Consider the following 21279-nt stretch of genomic DNA (forward strand, 5'->3'; position numbering starts at 1 on the left):
ATATATAGCCTTATATCCATGGGTCAGGGGTAGGAATTGTGAGAAAGTTATAGCAGCTTCAGAGACTTCAGCTGTTCAATTCTCATGTATCTCCTCAGCATGCATGAGTGGTCCTTCCCTGGCAAACTCCTAACTAGGTCACGCCTGGATGCAGGGATGAGAGGCCAGCTGTTGACAGGGTTCAGGCACTTCCCTACAGGATGCGACCCTGGAGCATTTCATAGAAACATGGGGAATGTTTGACAGACAGAGCAGCACATGCATTTTGTGATCCTTGCTAGAGAATGTGTCCTCTGGATCAAATTGTCCTTTAGGAGTAAATTCTGAAGTAGACAGCTCGTATCGATAATGAGATAAAATCATAAATGTTTGGCAGAACTTTCAACCAATAGTTATTTCTGATAATGGGCCTAACCTGAAATTATCTCTGTTTGCATCTCTGTTGATATATTGTTAGTATAACAGCCCTAGTGAAGTTAGGATTAGGACCTGCTTCAGTTCCTAAAAGGGGTTAGAGGGCTGTGTTAGAGCACCAGGTCTCAAATCTGAAATTCTTTACACTGGAAAGCCCAAGTTCTTTTTTTAGCATATGAATGCTAGTGATAGAATGCTATTTAAAACGGGGGAAGCTGCCATACTGTAGATATGGCTGTTTACACCTTTTTGTGTGCCTGAGGCTCACAAAGAGGATGAACCTTCCCAAGGACGCTTGTGCCACGAGTTGGTTTTGTGGGAGCAAAACCTGAAGAATAAAATTACTGTTCTTTGTATTGATAGCTATAGCTGCTCCTGCAGTGCCACTGTGTACAGCACATCCTTCAGAGGCAGCACATGTCCATTTTTTGTAGTATTTTTTTCTTTATGTTTCTAAAATGGAAGGTTTTGCAGTACATTACTTATGAATTGAGATGGCTTCTCTGCCTAAACAGTCCATATCCAGTTGTAAGACTTACCAAAGAGGTAACATTAGCTTAATCCATTTGAAAATATTTTAGTTTTCAACTAAATGTAGACAGTTCTTAATTAAGTCGAGATCCAGTGAAAATCTGTCTGAAATGAAATTGGGGTGACATGAAATTGTGCAATTTTCTTGTGGAGACAAGACCTAAGGCTAAAGAACAGGTTTTTGTTGCTGTTGAACATTTGTTTGGTTGCTTAATTGCTGTATTTGTATGTTTTATATGATAAACATTGCAATAAATATAAAAACATGACAATCTGAAGTTAAATAACAAAGAGCTGCTGATGGCATCTGGTATGGTCTAGGTTTGTGTAAAATATAGTTAAAGGCACTTTTTAAAAGGTAGAGTATGAGGCATTGACCTTCCAAAGAGCTGGGAAATGCTCCATCCTTGGCAGTGTTCAAGGCCGGGTTGGACAGAGCCTTGGCTGACATGGTTTAGTGTAAGGTGTCCCTGCCCATGGCAGGGGTTCAAACTGGGTGATCTTAAGGTCCTTTCCAACCCAAACCATTCTATGATTCTATGAATATGATTCTATGATTTAATGTCTGATGTCTTCCGTAAGTTTGCTTAACTAGCCGTGTAGTGGCTATCACAAGGAAGGTGCTGAGCATCTGGTTGTTGAAAATCTCTGTTTCAAAAAGGAAAATAACTGGCTCCAGTCTGAGAAAAAGAATTCTGCTGTTTGAGTGCTTTGAAGCCAGAAGTAGTTTCTTTATTTTCACGAGGCTTGAGCAAAGAGCTGTGTTGCAACCTGCAGTTATGTTGTTAGGTAAGGCAGGGAGGGGTGCAGCAGGTGCTTATTAATACCTCTAGGCTACAGGTAAAGGTGACTGTATTCTCTTGAGCGTTCACAGCCCTAAACAGGTGGATATTGTTTTAATAATTTGGTTGAGAGTGGACTTTATCCTTTGGTTCTAATGGCAAACTCTTCATAGAGATGTGCAAAATAAATGGTAATTTTTAAAGTAATAGTTCGGATCTTCTTGTTGTATCTCCCATCCTCCTACTTTTAAATAAAAAGCATATGCATTAATTAAAAAATAAATTCATCTCTGCCCTTCAAACTAAAATCAGTTTATTCTGGAAGGTTCTTTTCTAAAGCTTTTTTTTTTTTTTTTAATTTGTGTTTTTTATTTTTCTTTTTTATTATTTTAATCAGTTGATTTTAGGTACGAATTTGATGTGTTTTCAAATCTGAAAAATAAAAAATCAATGCAGATCAGCACAGTGCGACACTGTGCTCATACTGAATATTTGAGAGGTGATTAGAATGAATTGAACTTGCATAACAGATACAAAATGCAGAAGCTGACTTAGTACTACAGGTGGTTTTGCCTGTAGTGCTTCTTCATGGTTTCCTGCAGCCAGGCTCTCCTAACCCTGCAGGAAGCCATAGCAGGAGAAAACCTGCATTGTGTTTGAGTAACTCTAGGGTAAAGAAGGAAACAAAACTTGGAATTTTTGGTAATTTTTCTTTGGGGGTTTTACTACTCTTAAATACCAACAGGAAATGTAATGCTGGACTTAATTTTTCAAACTCAGGAATATTTGCCAGGAGCAATTTTATATAGTATTTCCCATAGTCCACAGTTCACCAGTAAATACTCAACCAGTCACAAAAACTTTAGCAGATGACCTCTAGCTCAGCATTTTCCTTCTTGTTGTCATGGTTGGGTATGGCTCTTACTGATGCACTCTTCACTTTGTTTTCCCTGTTTCTCCTACCTTCTAAACCTCCACTTTTGTGTCCTTCTTTTCCATTATCCCCTCTAGCTCTCCAGACATCGGAGTCACGTTGTTTCTCCGGCAGCACCAGTGCTTTGAGTCCCAGACACAGCAGTAGGACATCAAAGAGGTGTGAGGCCAAAGGCCTGTTTTGGGACAGTGAGGAAAGCTTGAGTTGTTTGGATTAGTAGTGCTGCTGCTATTACAGACACTTGGCAGCAGCATCTCTGTTTTAGACTGACCCTAAAAATCCAGGTGCTCTTTGGTATCATCCCTAGCATTTTGGAAATTAATGCCCTGAACTGAAAAATCATGTGTGTTTTTTCTTTCATATGCATAGTACAAATGCGAGGAGCTGCCCGTGGATCCTTTTTCCCTCTGGCCTTCAGTGTCCAGGGATGAGTGTGTTCACAGCTGGCTAAGGCAGCTGGAGTCCTCATCCTGTGCTGAAGGAAAGCAGCAGCATTGCAAAATTGCCTTTGGCATCTGTTGTAGTGTTCCTGTGGAACCAGCAAATTCCATTTTTTTTCTCATCAGTTGATGCAGCATTTCTCAAAACAGGCTAGTCAACATTTTTGAAGATTTTTATTGCAGTTTCTTTCGGAACTGGGAAGCTCCCAAAACCCCATCCGTCCATCCTTGCTGTATCATTTCTCCTGAATGGGAATTGCCTTTTTTTTCCCATGTAGTGCTTGTGCTTCTTACAGTCGTATCTTGCCTGTCCCAATAATTACTGCTTTATTTTCTTTATGTTAAAATGAATTTAAATGGCATTTTGACACTTCTCTGCTCCAGTTGTGGTACTTATCTATTTGTTTAAAGCAGCGGGCATACAGTGATGAATTGTACATTGAAGTTTTAATTGTTTTGTGATTGTATCCACTCGGGTATATCAGGTACAGTTTGCTAATGATGCACAGTTCAGTGATCCCATTTGTTGTTCAATGGGATCACCTTTTGACAAGTATTTTCTAGGGAAAAAAAGGTGCATTTGATGAATTTGATACAAGAAAGAAAATCAAGAAATTGTTTCTTTTTTTCCAGAGGCTGTTGTTTCTACAGACATTATTCATTTATTAAAGACATACCATCTAGAGAGATTTATTCAAATTACATATCTGGATTTGCAGATACCAAAAAGAAATCCCTCTGGGGAGCCTTGCAGACTTGTAATGTTTCTCAAACTGCAGCAGTATGTTACTAGAGCTGTGTAAGAGAATTCTTTAAGTTTGTGAAAGCTCTTTCATCTGTAAAGAAGCATTATTGACTTCGGCAGTTTTGATGAGGGTATAAGCATGAAAGTGAAAATCTTAATCTCCTTGTTTTCCTAAGTTTATTTTTGTCGCTTCCTTGTAATAACAGTACTTGTGTTATAAGGCCTTTCTGATAAAATGCTGGGGTTTTAATTTGCCTTTACTTCTGTTTTACTACACTGCAGTATTGTGTGGTTCCAGTGCTCAGACTGAGCTTACACTCTGCAACTGCTATCTCTCTGGAGCTCCCTCAACTACCTGTGCACAGAGACATGTTATATTGAGGTCTCTGGCTTTTAGGCCTTTATTGGCTAAAACATACTCAATTCAGAGTTGCTCAGGTTGTCCATTAAATCAGGAAACAGTGCTTGATTCATGTGTTTCTAAGAGCTGCCTTGGGCAAGTTGGCTATTGTATCAATATGATAATAAATGATATCAGTATTACTTCTTATGTAACTCAAATGCTTTAATCCTCATTGAATTATATGTGAAGGAAATGAAAAAATAAACTGCTGCTGACAAAGAAATCAAATAGTGTATTAAAAAACAACTCTTCTTTCTAATCAACTTCAAAATGAGTGTGTATTACGAGCCATGCTTTCTTTCCTATCAGAACACACAACTCCACCCTCTTTTCTCTGAATGCTCTTTACCTCTTTTTTTTTTTTGGTTCACTGTGTGGTCCTAATTGCTGCTTTTGTCCATTTCCTTTAATTTCACAGTTGTTCCTGTCATTTTGAGAGCGCTGACATATGATGAGAAGCGGGGGGCATGCAGCGTGGGCTCCAATGTGAGAGATGCTGCCTGCTATGTGTGCTGGGCCTTCGCTCGTGCTTATGATCCTACAGAACTCATACCATTTATTAATCAGATTTCAAGGTAAGCTGTGGCAGCAGGAAACTGAGTTAATGTTTAAAATCTGTTCAAAATTAGGAAGGAATTAGACATGAATAGTCTCATTCTGTAGCTTCTAGAAGTTATGACTTTATGACATTTAAAGTTAGTGATACAAAAGTGAAACATTCATTGAGGTGCAATACCTTCATAGAGGTTTTATTCTCACTAATAAGACATTTCAAGTCAGAAATACGAGGGTTTTTTTCCTCTTTTCGTATCCTCTATTTTTATAGAGTACCTCAGTCCTGAATGATCAGTGTGCTAAACTCCACTTACAGTTGAATAGAAACACATGCATGTACTTCTCTTTCAATCTGTGGTTTCTGTCACAAAAGACTTTAGAAAGTAAGATTTTTCAAAAGATTTCCATATCAGGGTCTGTGATACTCCAAGAGTGGACTAGAACTTGGTGCAGCTTTTCCCTTAACACGAGATGACATTTTTGCAAACTTTGTTTACCTTTTTTCTTTCATCTTGTGCTTTTCTTCCTATTTCTTGTGAGATTCTGTCTTTAGCATTTAGTCATTTTCTTGGCAGCACACTGGCTGACATTTCAAGGTGTCTTTAATGTGTCAATTGCACTGCAAACACAAAGAGGTAGCTTCTAACAGTTTCTTGGCAGTCTCTTAGTACAACCATTGATAGCAGCTACTCAGGATTCTTTGTCTCTGCTGGAGGGGTTTGATCAGTAGTCATTCAGTATTATCTTTAAAGAAAAAAATACACCAAAACCAAAACTTGGACTGTACAGTGATTTGTGGTCCTGGGTATCTGATGTCTGAATCAATTTCTAGGGGCTCCCCTGCTTCCAGACTGCTGACAGAACTGTTTCAATCCCATCCAAAAAGCTTTGTTTGGGAGCACAGAATTACTTAGCAGATTCCCAAAGAATATGTGCCTTTTTCTTCTCTAAAACCTATTTTAAATGTTTTTGGGGACAGACTGTAAGCTTCACATAGCTATTTATATTCCTTGATTTGGGTATACTGGTCTCTGGTATTCTTCATCCTTGTATCTTCGCTTTCTAGTGCTGGTCCTTTAATGCAGGGTCACACAACAGTGTCTCTTATCTGTGTGGCATTTGCTTCTGGGGTTTTTTGAGATGTTGATAAAATCTTTGTCTAAAAACCTCCTGTCAAATTTCTTAAGGCCAAATGCTGTTTTTCTTCTTTTTGTCTTAAGCTGTCATGTCTTTTCTTCAAAGGGAGCAGACAGAAAAGTTCTAAGACATCTTAGCCTTGTGTCTCTGCTAAAGCAGTTTCGTGTTGTTCTAATGATGTTTCATCTACAGTAGCATAAATACTAAAGGAGAGGAGTACTGTAACAGCAGGCTGTGCTACAACATGATACCATCCACTGTTGCTGGATGACTTTCAGAAAAAGAATACAGTGCTGCAGTATAGACCTGCTTCAGTTAAGCATGCTAGAAAAAGTGGTACTTGCCATAGTAAGTTATTTAATATTTTACTTTAAAGGGTCACATTTAATTCCTTTCTAGCTGAGTTAATGGTAAATTATATTGTAAGAAATTCTTAAGCTTGTTCCTTGTGAAACTTAAAAAAGCCTAAGTGCAAGTGTGTTAATCTTCTATTTATCAGAATCCTGATCTGTTTATCAGGATTTTTCTGCTCATGATGCTTTGAGCAATATATTTCTCCTTTCACCCTGTCATGGTGCAGAACAATGTCGTTGTCCATACATTAGGTGCAGTCTCAGCAGTCTGATTTTTCAGGGTTTGTGGCATTTTGTTTTATGTCACAGAGCTGAGAGTGGGAACTCAAGGACAGGTATGAAGGAGGTTGTGTTTCTGAAGAAGCTCCTGTCTTTTAATTTTCAAACTATTCTGGAAACAAGCTCTTATTTTCTTTTTAGGAAAATGTCAAGTGAAAATACTTGCTAACTGCTCCCTATGGCAGTAATAACCCTTACCACTGTGGCTGAGCCAGCTATGCCAACTTCAGTTGTTTGGAATAAGTTGGTGAAGCAGAGAGAAACACAGGGTGGACAGCAAGGGGGAAGCTGAAAATTGCATATGAGCAGTTGTAAGGTGGTGTGGTTTGTATATGCTTAGTTTTCTAACAAAGCTGAACGGGATTTTAACAAGTATTCATGCAATAATAAGGCTTTACTTAAAAATCTTTGTAGTTCTGTTGGCCATAGCTTTTCTAAATATAATAAACTCTTGAAGGCAGAATTGCCACTCCAAAGAGAAACGGTGGAAAAAAAATATTCAAATAAAGGATGACACACAGTTTCACCTATTGTGTCAGCAAGCCCATAATTACATACAGCCCTTTTTTAAATCTAGCCTTAGGTGTGTCACTGTTTTACTTAAAGAAGAGTCATACTTCTAGCCACAAGCGAATTGTTGCTACCCTGAAAAAATGCAGAACTCAGCATCTTGAAGCAAAGTACATAATATCCATTGTGAGCTGAATTACACAGCAAAATCATCTGCCTATAGACGAATACAAACTATTAGATTCTTAGAGAAAAATAAGAAATTGTTTATCTGAAAGGAAGATACCACCTCCTTAAGAGAACATAGTGACTGCGATCCTGAACTGTTTGCTTTGTCTTGGTGCTAGAAATTGCAAAGGGTTTGCCCTTCATTCACAGTCTTTAATGCTGCTGCTTGCCTGGCTGAAGGAGCACAGGTAGTGCAGAGTGTAGAGCATATGGGGATGGTTGCTACACTCACTTGAAATGCGAGCAGTAATTGTGGTAGAGAAAGCATGCTGGTGGTGACTGGAAGTTGTGAGTTGGACAGTGAGCTGCTTCATGGTTTCCTGCTTCATGTCATGGCCTTTGGCACACGTTGCTGTGTCTTGGTGGGAGGCTCACTTGAGTATGAAAATACCCAGGTAGTGTATTACTTAAACTGGGTCCTGCCCCACAACGTGTTCAGACTGTGGTGCGTTAGGGACAAGGCAAAGTTGTGTCATCATGTAATGGAAAGACATTGTTTTCTGTGGTTTTGGTAGTCAAGGGACGTATACGTTTCACTTTTGACTAGTGAAAAATCACCTTGAACTCCATAAAATAGTTTTTTTTTTTTAGTACAATTTATGATAGTTTTAAAAGAAATACCTGTCTCCATATTCAGTGATAGCTGTTTCTTCTCTTCATTCTTATGAATATTCTGTTGTTTTATTATCAGGATATTGAAGTTACAAATGTAGATTGCTGTAAATCAGCAGCAGCCCTTCCCCTTTCTGACCTTCCTGCTCTGCTTTTGAGGGGAAAAAGAAAAAAGAGAACACTTATTAGAATTAATCACCTGAGAGTATTTCTAATAGCACTTGCTTGTATTTTATATGTCAGTATGTTTTCCCTATCCTTACTTCAGCAAGATACACTTACTCACGTTTGCTTATTTATTTTATAGAGTCTCGTTAAACTGGTTTCTAAACCTTTGCCTGATCTATTCAAACTGCAGGACCACAGAAAGAAAATTCTTGGTAAAGCAGATGAAACTTCACTTTCATTGCAGGGTGGCCTTACTACATTTTGAAGTGCATGTACTGAAGTTTCTGTTCAAGCATATCTTTATGAGAACACTACTTGACCAAGATTTTTTTCTCTCCCAGTCTCTACGTGCGCACTCTCTCTTTAAGCTCACCTATGAGGAAAGTTAAACATAATTTAATAACTTGGAAATACAGGTAATTTGATTCCTGCCCCCTTGGGTGTGGAAGTTACTGTCTGTAAAGTGGCAGGTGCACATTGAGAAGCTGAGCTGTTTTGTTTAAAACCTAAACAAAAAGGAAAAAGGAAAACATACTTCTCCTCTATTATACAATTATAGTGATTAAATTGTTGCTGGCTATCTTAATTATTTGGAACTGTTGCATAGTCAGAAGGTAGTTTCATTTATCTGTCAGTCGATGGTGTAGGTAATCAATAAATGAATCGTTATTTAGAAAGATCTAATTGCTATCTCCCGTTCCACAGAGCACTAATACAAGTACAGTGTGTACAGTGTAGGAGTGCAGGCAGCTTTGTCTTCCCTGCGGTGGTGCGTTGTTTCTGGTGGGGGGGGGGGGGGAAGAAGGTGTGGCTATGGATGAATGATGTAGCTTGCTCCAGGGCAAGATTGTCCTGCAGAATTGGGGAAATCTGAAGCATTGCTTTGAGCTACATCTTGTACCATGATGAAATATTGAGAGGTGCTTTCTTCTTTTATGCATTTGAATGTTGCCTTCAGACGAGAGTTGTGTGCCTAGTGTCTCTTGCATTTGGGTAAAGTTATTTCTTGCAGGGGCATCATATGCTTTTTGTTTTTTCTTTTTTTGGTTTGTTTTGTTGTGTGTTGTTTTTTTTTTTCGTTGTTTTTTTTTAATATCAGCATTTGTAACTCCTGTTCTAATCATTTTTCATATTACTCTTTTCTACATTATTATTATTTATTATATTTTCATCATTGTACCCCAAAACTTTGCAATAGGAATAACACACTGAACAGCATAGGATGTTGGTTGGCTACCAGAAAGTGTAAGAGCTCAGTGTGAGCTGTATTAGAGGGCTTGTCAGTGTATGCAGTGTACAAGTGAGCATGGTCACTGCATTTCTCCTTTTCTTCAGACTTTCTCCTTGCTTAGGCAAGCAGGAGGAATTAAATCTGAGCCTGTCGTCTGGGGGGCTTTATCCCCTAGCATTGCTGACTGAAGAGGTTCTCCTGCCTGCTCCTTCACCTGCCTTGCCCTGCAGTTGAGCATAGCACAGCTCAGTGTGATGAATGAATGGGTGAACTTCTCTGGGTTTTCAGAAAAGCTAGCAAAGGGAAAATTAATTGAGCCTAGATCTGCTCTTCTCATGCAGCTCACTGTGTAGCCGTTCCAGCTGGAGCACTGGCATGAGTGAAGAGGTGCAGAAGGGCTGTCTGCAGCAGCAGCTTGCACAGATTCAGGGCTGACTCTGGTCTTGCCTCTTTTTTAACTTGCTTGGATTGTTTGCTTGATGATTATTTATGCTTATTATGCCTTCCCTTCCTGACTGCATAGCAGGGAGGAGAGATTTCTGTCTTCTTACAATTTTGACTTTTCCCTTTTTTGTGCTCAGGAAGGAAATGTTGATTTTGTGCCAGATTGGCAAGAGGTTTGAGAGTTTATGTTTTCTCCTTCCTGCAGTTTTGGGGTGGTGTGCTTGAATTGATAGCAGCAAATTCTCAGGGGTTATCAACAGGATAAGATTCTTGCTGCTTGTGACTAGTATAGACTAGAAGTGCCTGCTATGAGTGATAAAGGAAATTCAGGTTTATTGTCTGGTACAACTGGCACTCATAGGGAGAGGGTAACCTGATATTCCTGTGTTCTGTTGTCTATCACCTGGCTGGACTTGGCTCTCTTCTCTCTGCCTAGTTGGGAAGGTAATGAAATAGGTGTTGGGTGAGGAAGTGAGCCAGTAGTGTGCTTTGAGTCCTTTTAACTTTCCCTGAAGCCTGTTAAATGGGAACTTGAGGGAGAGGGGAAGGGATAGGGGAGAAGGGGAGAATTATTATTTGACTGATAGAACGGCAACTTGCTTTTCAAAGTCTGTTTACGTTTATTGTACACTTAGTCTGTATGCATGACAAGCAGCTAAAATATACCTCAAGGAACTACAAAAGGTGTTTCATAGAGACTGCAAGATGCAAAGCCACTCTTTGCTCTACCTGTTAGCAGTCAGGTGTGGTACGTTTCAGGCAAGTCAAGACACGATCCTTTAACTGGCTTAAAAAAATATCCCACTTTGTTTGACATAAACAGTTTCTTTATGTTAGGAAATCATGGTGGAGTATCACATAAACTCCCACGACAAAGCAGATAGGTGAAGACACCTTAGACATGTTTCATCTTCAGCACGTTGCTTTCCTTCCTAATCCCTGTGTTACTGCAGACTATGCCTGCATTTTCAAATAGGAATGAACTTGAAACAAGTATTCATGTAGTTTGATAAGTTTAAAATACTTACATTAAAAGGCTTAATATAAAACAGTGACTACAGTATGATTTATGAATATAATTGGGCTATGGGAGCAATTACAAAATTTTTGGGGTTTTTTATTTTGCTTTTCTTAAACATAATATTGAGTTGCAGCATTGAATAACTCTGGTGGCATCACATGGACAGTATGTTGTTTTGCTGGTTTAGTATACAGGTTTGTCTTAAGGTGACAGAAGAATAAGGAAAAAATGGAAAAGCCAAACTCCTGTTGTGTATAATAACCTGAAACTGTTTTCCATTCTATTTAATGAACCACATTTTAAGTTTACATGTGAAATTCAAAGAGCAGTATTTATCTCCAGTGATGTTCTCGTGACATTTCCAGTTGTAAAAGATCCTGCAGTCTTTTCAATCAGTGTGTTAATATTTAATATGTATGTTCTTACACTTTTCCCTAAGTATCTCTTTGGGGTCACAAGACAACGACTTGGAAGGATTTTGGTCTGCCCCAGCCCAGCTCTTCTGAAATACTCTGTAACATTTAATTTGAGGGTACCGTTGACACAGTAAGGGCAATGCTCTGCATTTAGAACTTCCTGGCTTGTTTTGCTGTAATACTGCATAACTGATGCAATAATGTCTTATTATATAGTCCGTATGATTGGAAACATAAGGCAGGAATATGCTTCTTTTTGTTTTTCAGGGTAGTTTTCATCTGAGTCCTTAGTTTTGAATATACTATTATTAAAAAGACTTAGAGGAGCTAAATCATTCATATCATTAAAACTGTGTAATTCCAAAATGCCCTTTCAGAGTTAATTTTTAGGTTTCTCTGTATGCCAGAGAACAAAATTAGCAGACATTGTATGAAGATGATATGTCTGGCCCAGCACTTTTCAACAGTTAGCAATGGCTACTACTTCCTAATGGAATGCTTCCTAAACATTCCCAATCACTGCCATTTGAATGACCTCCTTCAGTCTCCTAGTGACCTAATGTCTTTGTGGCAGAGAGGAATTGCTCATGCAGGTAGCAATAAGAAGGCATTAACTGTCTTTAGAACAAATTATTGAGGTTTATTTTCCTTTCATTCTTGCTTTCTGTCTCTTGTTTTCCTAATGGAGATGAACTGAAATTACAGAGGCAACACTGATTGTGCAATTCAGCGAATTTTAACAACACAGTGTTCTTCACTGTAGGAAACTGATAGCCACTACCCAGGGAAGTTTGATATTATCAGTGTAATTAATATCTTTATGCTAAAGCAAAGCTATCTTGGATTTACTTTTCAGACAGTATTTATTTCCTGTTTTGCCTGGAGTCAATAAATAACGTAATGAAGAGTTTCAGAGTTTGAAAGGAATAATTTTCTGCTTAAATGATTCTCCTGAAGTGATGTTTATTTGTCACTGAAGTTAATTGAATGCTGGAGGTGGATTTCTAAAGCTTCAGACTTTGTCTCCTATCGTGGTGACCAGTGATGAGTGGTGTTCCTCAGGGGTTAGTACTGGGACCAGCACTGTTCAGCATCTTTGTTGGTGACAAGGACAGTAGGATTGATGCATCCTCATCAAGTTTGCCAGCAATACCAAGCTGTGTGGTGTCGTTGATACACTGGAGGGAAGGGATGCCATGCAGGGGGATCTGGACAGGCTTGAGAGGTTGCATTGCGCAAACCTCATGAAGTTCAGCAAGGTCAAATGCAACTTTGGTGAGGACATTCCCAAGCACAAATACAGGCTGGGTGGAGTCTGGATTTAGAGCAGCCCTGAGGAGAAGGACTTGGGGGGGGGTGTTGGTCGATGAAAAGCTCAACATGAGCGGGCAGTGTGTACTTACACCCCAGAAACCACGCATGTCCTGGCCCGCACCAAAAGGAGCGTGACCAGCAGGTCGAGGCTGGTGATTCTCCCTCTCTACTCTGCTCTCATGAGACCCCACCTGGAATATGAGGTCCATAAAGATGCTCTGAGGGCTGGAGCACCTCTTCTATGGAGACAAGCTGAGAGAATTGTAGTTGCTCAGCCTGGAGAAGAGAAGGCTCTGGGGACCACTTAGAGCAGCTTCCAGTGCCTAAATGGGCTAAAAAGAAATCTGGATAGGGATTTTTTTACGAGAGCATGTAATGATAGGACAAGAGGGAATGGCTTTAACCTGAAAGAGGGTAGACGAGGCTAGGTGTGGTACCCTGAAAGAGGGTAGATAAGCTCTTAGGTAGAAGTTCTTCCCTGTGAGGGTGCTGAGGCGCTGGCACAGGGTGCCCAGAGAAGCTGTGGCTGCCCCATCCCTGACAATGTTTAAGGCCAGGTTGGACGGGGCTTGGAGCAAGCTGTTCTAGTGGAAGGCGTCACTGCCCATGGCAGGGGTTGGAACTGGATGAGCTTTAAGGTCCCATCAACCTAAACCAGCCTGGGATTCCATGATATATTCTGTGTCTTCTGTTGTGTAGCACATTTCTCAAAGCAGTTCTGTTGAGGTACAAGAATTAAACTCTGCAGGGTTACCAGACATTATGCAAATACAAAGAAATAGTTTCATGTAATCATGCCTCTGTAGCTATAGGTCACTTTAAAGAAAAACTGCTTTGCATTTTATCTTTCAGGTCACTTTTAAGCAGGATTTGCATATTGTTTTCTGATTTTTGTTATTTTACAGGATGCAGTTGTTCTTTTAAGATAGCTGCAGGACTCCATTGTGTATGCCTTAGATAAGACTTGCTGTGCATTTGGCTATTGAGAAACTATAATTCCAAGTTTTAATTTGAAATTTCACTGTGTGTACCTCACATGAAGGATGATAGCTATGCCCAAGTTTTAAACTCCTGCTTTATTTAAAACAGAACTCCTTTCTATGCAGTTAAACATATTTGCATACTCCTGAAACTGCTTTGATACAGTGGGATGGTGGCTGCCTGTTTATGCTATGGGAAGTCCACAGCAAACTGAAAAATGAGGAAGTACAAAGTTATTTCAACTGAAATTTTAGTTCAAACTTGTATTTATAAATAGTAAGTTGTTAGAGGAAATGCTGTGTGTTCTACTTGGAAGTCTAAATGTTGAGATGATGGCATTACCCATTTCTTCTCATAATTTTGGTACTAATCCTCAATGTTTTTATTTCCTCAGTGCATTGATTATTGCTGCAGTATTTGATCGTGATGTTAATTGCAGAAGAGCTGCTTCTGTAAGTTACCACATTCAAGCTTATGTTTATGTTACTTTTTGGTTTCATTTAGTAATTTGTAGACTTAGCTATTTAGAATTACAGTATATAAGCAATTTATCATGTTGCGAGCAAAAAAGTGCTCTTTTACATCCTTAGAAGTATGGTGTGATTTTAGATTTAAAGTGATATAATCCCCAGATCCATGTTCTGGTTTATGGCCACAGTTAAGTTGTCACAATGGTTACGATAAAAGTATCTAAGAAAGAGCTGTGTCGCATTTCCTGGTCACAATATCAAAGGGTTGTACATAATATTTAGACACTGGATCTCTTTCATGCTGCTGAGCTGCTTGTGAAGTTCCACTTTTCTAATTGTTCCTCAACTGTAACTCTCTGTAAGTTGAAAATTTCTAGAATAATCTCTCCCTCAAAAATGTTTTCATTTATTGTCTAAAACTCTTTCGGTAGGACTGGAATTTTTTAACAGGAAGTGACAAATCCATTAGGAGATTTTGTTACGTAGTTGATTGGGCTGACAGCAAAGTATATTCTGTGGAACCTTTCTGTGGAAAGTATTTATGCTGTTGAGAATTGAAAAGGATGTGTTACTGTTCTTGAGAGAAGCAAGTTTATGGAGGAGAGTCTAGAATCGAAGGAGAAAGATGGGGCATCTTCTCTTTGAGAATTTAAGTCAGGGTGCTGTGTGTATATTGGACTTGCTTTTGTGAAAAAGAAAAAGAAGAAAAGAAGTGCAAGATGTCTGTTTCAACAGATAAAACAAATTCTCTTATGCAAATGTAAAAAACCCCATGTTTTAACTGTGTTAGCACAGGACCAGACGACGTCTGTCAAAGAGCCAGGCGTCTCTGCTCCTAAGAACAAACTTCACTGTGAATGCATTAAACAAAAATATTTAGGGAAAAAAAAGGCAGTCTGCAGCATACAAATTGATTAACAAGTCAGTCTGATTTTTTTGACTGAAATTTTGAAAGCTAATGCATTTATAACATCATAAGGATTTCTCTGGGATACCTGGATAGCATCCTTATTTTTTCTAGCCACACCTCTGCTTGGGAGTTTAAGCTGTTGAATGAAGCTGCAACATTAATTGCTGAGGAAGTGAGTCAGTTGCTTGTGTAATCATATCACAAATCACTTTGTCTAAATACGTTAAAACCAAAGCATGGAAGCTAAGATGCTGTAGGTCACTGAGTACTGATATAACATCTTCTTCGCATACTGTACCACTAATGAATATGAGCAATGCTACTTTCCCCCAAACTTCAAATTTTGGAAGCGGTAGAATTTGTTATTCTTGGCTAATTTAAGTAATTTCAAATAAAATTCTAAGGGGAAAACAAAGGCATTTTTGCTTTCCTGAATGCTGTACAAAATGTTAAGGACTATAGACAGTGAAAAGTTAATAATTTGTTTGCGTTATAGGTATTATTGTAGGAATTAGATGGTAATATATATAAAGAGGAGAATTCTTTTTGACGTGATTGCCACTGCCAGTGTTTCACTTACCTTTAGTGGCTTGATCCAATTGTCATGTGTAATATTCATTAGGTTTCTGTGATTAAACGTAAATTGATAGATTGACCATGAAATATGGTGCTAAATCAGGTGCATTTAGTAATGCTGTAAGCTTAGTGGAGATTGTGCTTCTCTATTTCAGATGAGCACAAAATAAATTTTCTTTTCACTTTCCTCTTCTACTTTAAGCCAAGCTATTGAGCATTTTGCAGTTCGGTTATCTCCAGTGAAATTAGTCTTTTCATTAGTACATTCTGATATAGTGCTGGTCAAACTTCAGAATTGTTGTTTTGATGCATAGTTGTGAAAGTACTGAAGCCTTTTTCCTTACTTTAGAAAGACAGGCAAAGAAATATTTTGCATTTACCTGGCATTACTAGAGTTTTGAAGAAAAAATACCTGGGAGTCCTAATTATTTCCAATAATTGCTACAGTTAAATATATATTTAAATAAACAACATGTTTTACTAGTTTTTCCATCTAATCCAATGTGCAGTATGTTCTAATGCGGAGCGCCAATAAAACAAAGTAGCATATAGAGATATTTTGATCCCTGAGGTTAAGAGAATAAAACAAGGCTGTTCTTTTGAAGCTCCAGAAGCATTCTGAGCTGGCTTTTGCAACTCTTTCATGAATAATCATTATAAGGACTAATCACATGAATAAGTGATCTCGGCTTGGGCTCCATTCAGCTTCTGATGTTTTAAAGGGAGTATTTTTTTCCCCTTGGTTGGTTGATAGTTTTTTAAATCATGACTTAGGAAGTGTTTGAGTGTTTTTTCAGTTTTTGTGGTCATCTTGGTTCTGATAGCATGGAATCTTTAAATTACAATATTTGTATTGTTTTTCCATCTTCAGAAGGGGATCGTATGAAAAATGTAAACTTATTATTACAGAACAACTGGAATATTTACCTGTTTTTTGGAATTTGCAGTTGTTTGAAAGAATGATTGAAACAGTGACTTTTTCAGTTATTAAAGAAAGAAAAAGAAATATCTTTTGTGGAACAACACAAAAGTGGTAGAGGAACAAGAAGGGATTTTTGTGAGCATTAAATGAGCTCTATAAAATTGCCCTTTCGCTTGGAAGAACAATATGTTTCATTATTGTCGTGTATCTAATTTACTTTCACAAAGTTTTAACAGAATAATATTGTGGGGATGGTTTTCCCTGTAACTTTTTCTGTTCAAGATACTCCTTCAGACCCAGGAAAAATAACGTACCATATAACACTCTTGTTACTAGAATTGGGATTAGGTGCTACTCTTCTACAGCAGTAATGTGTTTAAATTACCACAGCCGGAATGTGTATTTTCTACAAAGCCTTCTTAAATCAGTGGTGAATTTTTCCAAATATACCTCTGAACACTCAGCTTCTGGGTTTACATCCCTTTGAGGATTTTCTTTTTTTTTTTTTTTATGGTTTTGTTTGAAAATCTTGGTTTTCATTTTAAATTTCCCCATAACTGGCTGAAAACTTATTTGCAGAAGCAGCACTTTTTACCTGGAGCTGAGAGAGGTTCATGGTGATGCATAGGAACCTCCCTCAACTTAAATGACCAGCTGGGAAACAAGTTACTACACAGTTTTAGACTGCAGCTGGAAAATTTGCTAGCTGCTAAGCTATGGCTATAGGAATTTGCTAGGTACCGTATCTCTCTTCATTTTTTTATGAATTGTAAATTCATAACAGAAGTTCGCAAGTCTATAACAAACTGATTATTTTTCTCCAAGGCTGTTCAATTGGAATCATCATCAAATATCTTTGTACCAAGGCAATACTTAATATCTATCTTTGTAAACAGTAGTCAAAGTTGTATGGTTTTTATAGAGAAACTAATCAATTAGGTGTAAATTACCATGTAAGTTAGATGTTTAGAATACATTAGATGAGTGCTGAGTGGTTTTGCCATGCTGATGGACTGTTCCTTAGGTCTTCATGATTGTCTAAGTTAGTTAAAAACCAAAATGGTGACAGAGTGCTGGACATTAAAAATGCCTACCTTAGGCAAACGATCGGTGTGAAATCTTTATGTACAAATCCTGCTTTGCTGCATCACTGTCTGTAGGCTCCTATACACCTCTTTCAAATGATTTTGCCACGGTGTGTTTCAGTCTGAATCCTACGGATGCATTGTAAGTAGAATAAAACTGTCACTGGTTTAAGACCAGGTTTACGTAGTTTGGATATCAAAGTTTCTGATAGAAAAAGAAAAGAAACAAAAAGGCTTTACAGATTGGGTGTCATCGAGGTACGAGTATGATTTTAAAAGAACTTGTAATGCTGTGATTAAACTATTAAATCCCTTGCATGTGATAGTTGAGAGCATCATCCTTGCTTGACACGTCCTTATGCTAAGTAAAAACGGCATAAAAGGGGATCTAAAGCTAAAGTGTAAGTAAAAGGAAACAAGTGATGCAGAGTGCCATGAAACAAGGTTCTGACAAATCCTGGCTGGGAGCATACATTGGTAGAGACATAAGGAGTGGAAAAACCCCTATGGTAGTAGCTGGGCTGAGGCATACAGTAAAGAACAAGTGCAGGGCATTGCTACAGCTCATGTTCCTGTTCTGAAGGGTGCTTTACGTGTCGCCCAAGGGTGTATCTGTTCTGTGCCACTGCAGAGGATAGCTCATGCAGTTCTGCCCGAGGCAATCCCCAACGGCTTAGCTCAAGGGCACTGCTGGCAGCACGGCTGCTGCTGCTAGCGGGCTGAGGTGGGCTCCAGACCCGCTGCAGTGGTGGGCGAGCGGTTTTGAGGCAGCTGGTGCTACGTGTCCTGCAGTGGATGCAGTGGGAGCAGGAGCTGAACTAGTCCGGGCAAGTCGACAGGAACTGCAGTCATTATCCTGAGCAGACATCACCTCAGAAATGCACCGCGAGGCTGGTTTCAGGAGTGCTTGCTTCACCTGTGCTCTGAGCACGCCTGCGCCCTGCGCAGGGTGATACCTTGGTGAGCTGACTGAACCTGCTGTTTGTGCAGGTGGATTGCCACATGCGCACTGTATTTATATAGGGAATACAGAAGCTCTGTCTGTCAAAATTCTTGTGGCATTTTCAGTAAAGATTGGGACTTCCCCTCTGTACATTGAACCCCAGCTCTTTTATTAGTACTTACGAGACTGTATCCTTTTAATTAACAAAAATTAATTGGCTTTTTAGAGATAGGGAGAAAATTGAAGTAGGGAGTTAAGTAGGTTTTGTTCTGTATATCAGGCAAGTAAGGGGTTAACTTTATAGTTGTAGTCATTGCATTTTGCAAGGTTTTGAGTTTGTTTTATAAAACACAAGAAACAACACAGATTTTTGTCTTCAGGTTTTAGAATTTCAGTGTTTCAGCATGCTTTCAGGTGTGTATCTTTCAAATAAGTATCGCATTCTCAATGGTTTTTATCTGAAGTTTTCACTGACAAAGAATTAAACTTTGCCTACTATTGGCAAATGGAAGCAGTCAGACAAAAGTGAGCTGTCTCCATTTCTGTTGTCTACAGGTATTGACTTTCAGTTCCAGTGTGAAGCTTTGTGTCACTCCTCAAAAGCACTCCTCTGGGTGTGACTGGTTTAATAAACTTGCATTCTTAAACTGCTGTCATGCAGCATATAGCTTTAAGAACACTAGAACATAGAGACGCAGAAACAGAAAAGCCCTGTGGGCTTGTTCTACTGACAAAGCTTACTTTATTTAAAAAAGAAAAGCCATGGGTCATTTATATTGTTGTGTGTTTTGAATTCATCATCTGGTGTTTATCAAAAAGCAAACCTGACTCGTTTTGGTATGTTTGTTCTCTGTTCCTTAGGCTGCCTTCCAGGAGAATGTTGGGAGACAGGTATGGTGACTTTCCTCAATCTTCATTCTGTAGTGCCTCCGAGGTTACTGTAAATGTCTAGTACCCAAAATCAGAATGAGACACTGTGGCTTTGGAGAAATTGAGTAAAAGGATGTCACAAAACAATTATTTTCATTACCAGCAAACAAGTTCTTATGCAGTACTTTTCTGAGGTGTGAGGTTTATTTTAGTACTCTAGTTTTGGAAGAAAATGAGCTTTCTGGTAATTTCCAGTCATTCTGAAAAGCAAAATCGGCCTGTATGACAGCTGTTATACACCTTGGAAAGTGCAGAGCTCTCAAGGCAGGAAAATCCCAGTTTCTTGTATTATTTTTTTGTATTTAGTTTTTGGTAGAACAGCTGAAGTGTGCTGCACAGTCTTTGCTGTGGTTGGCAATGAAACAATGAACTGGGCTTAAGAGTCTTCAACTCACTGTTTGGTTTTGCCTGTTGTACCATAACACAGTCACAACCACCTAGATATTTTAAGAAACCTATTACTTTTGGAGGTACCAAAGTGCTTTGAAAGTAAGTATTATGGTAGGTTCCTCTGTAACTTAGTGATATTTAAATAGTTAAAGTGTTTGGATTTGCAGCCTCAGAGGAGCAGCACTTAGGGTAAAGACTTGGTTCTCAAAGCTGAATATACAACTTTTAGAGGAAAAAGGGAGGAAATTATTCAGTTAGTCAATTCTTGTGATAGAGCTGGGCATAAGCATGATTAAAGCAAGTTTTGTTATCATTAAGCCATTCTTTAAGGGATATTATTAAAACGCTGAGTAGCTTTCCCTCATATCATTCCTGAAGATCTCTGTTACGTGATTGGATATTACTCCTTTAGAGCTATGGGTGTTAAGTGATGTGTCCATAACTGGATTGTGTGTTTCTAGATAGTATTAGGTTAATAGCAGAGAAAGGGTGCACGAAGGCTAGGAGGAAGAGGGCAGTATTTTTGGTGACCTGGCCTAACTAGGTTTGTGATAAGTAGAAGCCAGCATGATTCTTTCCTGGTCTGTAGTTATTGCCCTGGAGAGCTTTAGTCATCACACAGCAACTCAGCCTGATTCCACTTCATGAGGTAAACACCTTCCTGTGCCTCCAGCTCCAGGTGAGATGGGGCTCCTGGGTCCAGCAGGTTTAGAAATGCTTCCATGTAGCCAAAATCTTGTGGAGTACAGTCTGTGTTAGTTTATACCCAGGAAGTTTTCTCTTTGACTCTGCTTTGACCCCAAGTTCAAGCCTGTCAGTGTTGGTAGAACTCACAACAGTTTTAGATTGTATGTCAGCATGTGAAGGAGGAATTTGCAGGGAAATAATAAGCCTTCCATGGCATGAAGAATGCTATCAGTCTCTTGTTGGTTCCTGCAGAAATTCAGAAGTTTTACTTAGTAAACCGTTCATTCCATACTGCCTAGGAAAAGGGTTACTTCGTCAGTGGATACACCCTCTGTACTTCTTTGCTGGGATGTAATGTGTTGAAAGAGGCATCCTTTCTCTGAACTGGAGCGAGCTAAAACATACTCTCCATCTGAAGTAACAACACTGATACTAACTAGGTGGAGAAAAAGTTGACCTCACTTACTTCCTGGTTCCTGCCTGCTCCACCTTTGCAATTCAGCCTCCCCCAAATCCAAGGGCTTGATTTTATGGCCTCAGAAAAAGAAACCATGGGAATTTACACTTAGTGTAAGTGAAGACTTTGAAGAAGTTTTTTTTAGCATAGAACTTGAGAAATGCACATGCTTCTGGTGAGACTGACATATTGGAGAAGCGAGATTCAGACAGAATGGAAACTTAGCTTTTCTCCTAGTTCTGGCTCACCTGTTGGCTGGGACCTCTTTACTCATGAACTTATTGTCAGGATTTCTGCTTTCTCACTGATGTGCACTTTGGCATCATGACCTTTAGTGAGATGGCATCAAATGGGCAAACTTACAGCCAAGTGATGAATAGCAAGGTCCAGCTAGCAGCTGGAATTGAAAGT

General features: G+C 38.9%; 1 protein-coding gene across 1 annotated transcript in view; it reads left to right on the forward strand.

Annotated features, from left to right (window-relative positions):
- TBCD (tubulin folding cofactor D) overlaps window positions 1-21279 on the forward strand; it is a 123445-nt gene that overhangs the window by 49157 nt on the left and 53009 nt on the right. The window contains exons 15-17 of the mRNA XM_065693733.1: window positions 4668-4824; window positions 13893-13950; window positions 19266-19295. Coding sequence (XP_065549805.1) covers window positions 4668-4824; window positions 13893-13950; window positions 19266-19295 — 245 coding nt within the window. The remainder of the gene's footprint in view (window positions 1-4667; window positions 4825-13892; window positions 13951-19265; window positions 19296-21279) is intronic.

This window comes from Lathamus discolor, chromosome 13 (assembly GCF_037157495.1).
Source record: "Lathamus discolor isolate bLatDis1 chromosome 13, bLatDis1.hap1, whole genome shotgun sequence".
Taxonomy (NCBI): Eukaryota; Metazoa; Chordata; class Aves; order Psittaciformes; family Psittacidae; genus Lathamus; species Lathamus discolor.